At 50.3% G+C, this 5,656-nt stretch overlaps 1 protein-coding gene across 1 annotated transcript in view; it reads left to right on the top strand.

Moving 5' to 3' along the window:
- Nucleotides 1–4,369, top strand: part of LOC106596127 (uncharacterized) — a 34,567-nt gene extending 30,198 nt beyond the window's left edge. Inside the window, exon 13 of the mRNA XM_082977260.1 lies at nt 3,430–4,369. Within this exon, the coding sequence (XP_082833386.1) occupies nt 3,430–4,034 (605 nt within the window). The 3' untranslated portion in view covers nt 4,035–4,369. The remainder of the gene's footprint in view (nt 1–3,429) is intronic.
- Nucleotides 4,370–5,656: the final 1,287 nt, after the last annotated feature.

Here is a 5,656-nt window from a genome sequence, read left to right as displayed (position 1 = left end):
TTTTTGTCCAGTGTACATTTGTTTGGTAGAAATCAACAGGAAACTGTTTGAGGGAGTTGTATTGTTACAGGATGAGACTGGAGAACAAACCACACTCATAACTCACCACGTGTTTCTCCACTCCTCATGTCTGTCTGTCTGTCTGTCTGTCTGTCTGTCTGTCTGTCTGTCTGTCTCGGCCTGTCTGTCTGTCTGTCTGTCTGTCTGTCTGTCTGTCTGTCTGTCTGTCTCGGCCTGTCTGTCTGTCTCGGCCTGTCTGTCTGTCTGTCTGTCTGTCTGTCTGTCTGTCTGTCTGTCTGTCTGTCTGTCTGTCTGTCTGTCTGTCTGTCTCGGCCTGTCTGTCTGTCTCTGTCTGTCTGTCTGTCTGTCTCGGCCTGTCTGTCTGTCTGTCTGTCTGTCTGTCTGTCTGTCTCGGCCTGTCTGTCTGTCTGTCTGTCTGTCTGTCTGTCTGTCTGTCTGTCTGTCTGTCTGTCTGTCTCGGCCTGTCTGTCTGTCTCTGTCTGTCTGTCTGTCTGTCTCGGCCTGTCTGTCTGTCTGTCTGTCTGTCTGTCTGTCTGTCTGTCTTGGCCTGTCTGTCTGTCTGTCTGTCTGTCTGTCTGTCTGTCTGTCTGTCTGTCTGTCTGTCTGTCTGTCTGTCTGTCTGTCTGTCTGTCTGTCTGTCTGTCTGTCTGTCTGTCTTGGCCTGTCTGTCTGTCTGTCTGTCTGTCTGTCTGTCTGTCTGTCTTGGCCTGTCTGTCTCGGCCTGTCTGTCTGTCTGTCTGTCTGTCTGTCTGTCTGTCTGTCTGTCTGTCTGTCTGTCTATCTCGGCCTGTCTGGGCCTGTCTGCCTCGGTCTGTCTGTCTGTCTCGGCCTGTCTGTCTGTCTGCCTGCCTGTCTGTCGGCCTGTCGGCCTGTCTGTCTGTCAGGAATATTTGTGGTGATGTCATGCCACCATAGGAACACACAGTAGAGTTATTACAGCGCTCTCTCAACCACTCTGTTTACCACAATAATCCGGAAGATACAGTGTGTGTCTGTGAATGTGTTATTTTAGGCTTGGCGCTATAATAGCTTGAATCACTGGCCTGTACACTGACCCTATCATACACAGCTGAAAACTGTACTTACCCCACAAACACACACACACACACACACACACACACACACACACACACACACACACACACACACACACACACACACACACACACACACACACACACACACACACACACACACACACACACACACACACACACACACACACACACACACACACCATCACACACACACACAGTATTCTAAATATAGCGGCCAGAACACCATTCTCCTGGAGGACCAGAGTATAGTATATAATGTCTCCCAGAGTAATTCTATGGTATCAGGAGTGACGGTATATTTATTCAGACAGACGGGCAATTATAAAGTGAGATTCACCGCAGCAGGTGTGACCACAGGTGTGTGTGTGTGTGTTTTACTTCAAGAGTTTAAATAGCCAACCACAACCACACACAGTCCTTTAAACCACAAGGTTACCAGAAGACCAGGAAGGTGACACCATCAGGTAAGTCTTCTCTTCTCCTCCTGTCTTCTCCTCTCCTCCTCTCCTCCTCCACCTGTTACCCCTCTTCTCCTCCTCTCTTCTCCTCTCCTCCTGTCTTCTCCTCTCCTCCTCTCCTCCTCCCGTTACCTCTCTTCTCCTCTCCTCCTCCTCCCCTTACTCCTCTCCTCCTCCTCCCCTTACCCCTCTTCTCTCTCCTCCTCCCCTTACCTCTCTTCTCCTTCTCTCTCCTCCTCCCGTTACCTCTCTTCTCCTCTCCTCCTCCTCCCCTTACCCCTCTTCTCTCTCCTCCTCCCCTTACCTCTCTTCTCCTTCTCTCTCCTCCTCCCGTTACCTCTCTTCTCTTCTCCTCTCCTCCCCTTACCCCTCTTCTCCTCTCCTCCTCCTCCCCTTACCCCCCTTCTCTCCTCTCCTCCTCCCCTTACCCCTCTTCTCCTCTCCTCCTCCCCTTACCCCCCTTCTCTCCTCTCCTCCTCCCGTTACCCCTCTTCTCCTCTCCTCCTCCCCTTACCCCCCTTCTCTCCTCTCCTCCTCCCGTTACCCCTCTTCTCCCTCTCCTCCTCCCCTTACCCCCCTTCTCTCCTCTCCTCCTCCCCTTACCCCTCTTCTCCTCTCCACCTCCCCTTACCCCCCTTCTCTCCTCTCCTCCTCCCCTTACCCCTCTTCTCCTCTCCTCTCCCTCCTCCTCTTGTTACCTGTTTCCTCCACTCTTCTCCTTTCTTCATTTGGAGGGACCTTGTTGTCATCCAGGTATGACTACATTTCAACTGATGAACATGTTACAGGACCGTGAGAGACAACATGATGAAGATCAAACTGCTTCTGCTGATCTGGACTGCATCTGTGAACAGCCTGCCGGTTAGTACCCTGATGATGAAGATGAGGATGATGGTGATGATGGTGATGATGAGGATGAGGGTGATGAGGAGGATGAGGATGATGATGATGATGAAGATGGTGGTGATGATGAGGATGGTGATGATGATGAAGATGGTGATGATGATGATGAGGATGATGATGATGATGATGATGAGGATGGTGATGATGGTGATACTGATGAGAATTATGATGATGATGAAGATGGTGGTGGTGATGATGATGATGAAGATGGTGATGATGAAGATGGTGATGATGAGGATGAGGATGGTGAGAATGATGAGGATGGTGATGAAGATCTCTCCTCCTGTAGTAGGTCCAGACAGAGTAGCTGATGTCAGTTTCTGAGAGGAGATGACATCACTACCACTCAACGACAGCTTTGAGAGAGAGAGAGAGACAGAGAGAGAGAGACAGAGAGAGACAGAGAGAGACAGAGAGAGAGAGAGAGACAGAGAGAGAGAGAGAGAGAGAGAGAGAGAGAGAGAGACAGAGACAGAGACAGAGACAGAGAGAGAGAGAGAGAGAGAGACAGAGACAGAGACAGAGACAGAGACAGAGAGAGAGAGAGAGAGAGAGTATTAAACGATTTACCATAACCTGTTGTCTGTGTGTGTTGCAGTGGCAGGCCTCTCCCCTGTCTGGCGTCAGCCCCTGGGGTATAGGAGAGGGTGAAGAGAGAGGAGAGGACCCAGACAGCAGCTCAGCCCGGATTGGCCAGGACAGTAGAAAAGGGCGGGGTCTCGCCTTAGAAGGGTTTCCGGTAGTCACGCCTACCACATTCCCTCAACCAACCAGAGTACAGGACAGTGACCCCTCTCCCAGACCTGCTTACGTGAGGAGGGGGCGGAGTCTCAAGGTTGATGACATCGCCAGCGATGACATCACAGAGGAGCTGACAATGTCCTATAAAACTCTTCCTGGTTATAGTGAGGCCCGGTTGCTAGGGGAGGAGTTTGGTGATTATGGGATGCAGAGGGACTCACCCGGCAGTGAATCGCATACCGGGAAAGACCCGACAGATCACAATGACTCCTCCACATCAAACGACTCTTCCAAATCAAGCAATTCTGTTGACTCTAACACCTCTAGTGATTCAAGCGATTCCTCCAAGTCAAGTGACTCTAGCGATTCAAGTGACTCTAGCGATTCAAGTGATTCCAGCGACTCTAGCGATTCAAGTGATTCCAGCGACTCAAGCGATTCCAGCGACTCAAGCGATTCCAGCGACTCAAGTGATTCCAGCGACTCAAGCGATTCCAGCGACTCTAGCGACTCAAGCGATTCTAGCGACTCAAGTGATTCTAGCGACTCAAGCGATTCTAGCGACTCAAGTGATTCTAGTGATTCTAGTGACTCAAGTGATTCTAGCGACTCAAGCGATTCTAGCGACTCAAGTGATTCTAGCGACTCAAGTGATTCTAGCGATTCTAGCGACTCAAGCGATTCTAGCGACTCAAGTGATTCTAGCGACTCAAGTGATTCTAGCGACTCAAGTGATTCTAGCGACTCTAGCGATTCTAGCGACTCTAGCGATTCTAGTGATTCTAGCGATTCAAGTGATTCTGGCAATTCAAGTGACTCTAGTGATTCAAGCAACTCAAGTGATTCTAAGTGATTCTAAAAGTTCAAGTGAATCAATCTCCAAAGACAAATAACGGCAGTGACTCTAGTACCAGCTAGGCAGCGAGAGAGAGAGAGAGGAGAGGAGAGAGAGAGAACAAGACAGAGAGACAGAGACAGAGAGAGAGAGACAGAGAGAGAGAGAGAGAGACAGAGAGAGAGAGAGAGAGACAGAGAGAGAGAGAGAGAGAAAGAGAGAGACAGAGCCAAATGTCATACTATGTCTGGAGCTTGTAGGACTGCATTAGTACCTTTTTATCTGATATGTGCTTTTCTACGTGTTTCTCATTTAACTGTTGTGTTTTTCATGTTTACTAGTAAATAAAGTGTTCCACAATAAAACACTGGCCGAGTGACTTACGTAACACACACACACACACACACACACACACACACACACACAGACACAGACACACACACACACACACACACACACACACACACACACACACACACACACAGACACAGACACAGACACAGACACACACACACACACACACACACACACACACACACACACACCACACACACACACACACACACACACACACACACACACAGACACACACACACACACACACACACACACACACACACACACACACACAACAACAAATAACATTTCAACTTCATTTTCAACGACATCATTGTTGTGTTTTGTGTGATTTTTCCTCCTAACTGTCCACTAATTGGTTGACGTCACGGTAAACACGTCATCTTCCTCCGTACTATTAAACGAAGAAACACTCCATGTTAATGAACACGTTGGTGTTTGGGGTGGTGCTGGAGAGGGTGAATATGAAGCAGACACAGACAGCGGGGGCCTTTTCCTTCTCTACGGTCCTATAAACCAAGCCCGCAGTCTAGCTAGGTCCCGACCCTGTCCTAGTCTCACACACACCACATAACACCTCCTGGAGAGGAACAAGGGAGGAGGGGAGAAGAAGACCACGGACCACATAACACCTCCTGGAGAGGAACAAGGGAGGAGAGGAGAAGACCACTCCAGAGGAGAAGACCACTCCAGAGGAGAAGGAGAGGAGAAGACCACTCCAGAGGAGAAGGAGAAGACCACTCCAGAGGAGAAGGGAAGGAACAGGGGAGGAGAGGAGAAGACCACTCCAGAGGAGAAGGAGAGGAGAAGACCACTCCAGAGGAGAAGGAGAGGAGAAGACCACTCCAGAGGAGAAGACCACTCCAGAGGAGAAGGAGAGGAGAAGACCACTCCAGAGGAGAAGGAGAGGAGAAGACCACTCCAGAGGAGAAGGAGAGGAGAAGACCACTCCAGGGGTGAAGGAGAGGAGAAGACCACTCCAGGGGTGAAGGAGAGGAGAAGACCACTCCAGAGGAGAAGGGAAGGAACAGGGGAGGAGAGGAGAAGACCACTCCAGAGGAGAAGGAGAGGAGAAGACCACTCCAGAGGAGAAGGAGAGGAGAAGACCACTCCAGAGGAGAAGGGAAGGAACAGGGGAGGAGAGGAGAAGACCACTCCAGAGGAGAAGGAGAGGAGAAGACCACTCCAGAGGAGAAGGAGAGGAGAAGACCACTCCAGAGGAGAAGGGAAGGAACAGGGGAGGAGAGGAGAAGACCACTCCAGGGGTGAAGGAAAGGTCCATC

This window comes from Salmo salar, chromosome 07 (genome assembly GCF_965601325.2).
Source record: "Salmo salar chromosome 07, fSalSal1, whole genome shotgun sequence".
Classification (NCBI taxonomy): domain Eukaryota; kingdom Metazoa; phylum Chordata; class Actinopteri; order Salmoniformes; family Salmonidae; genus Salmo; species Salmo salar.
The sequence above is the reverse complement of the archived record's forward strand: the minus strand, read 5'-3'. Positions and strand labels throughout refer to the sequence as shown.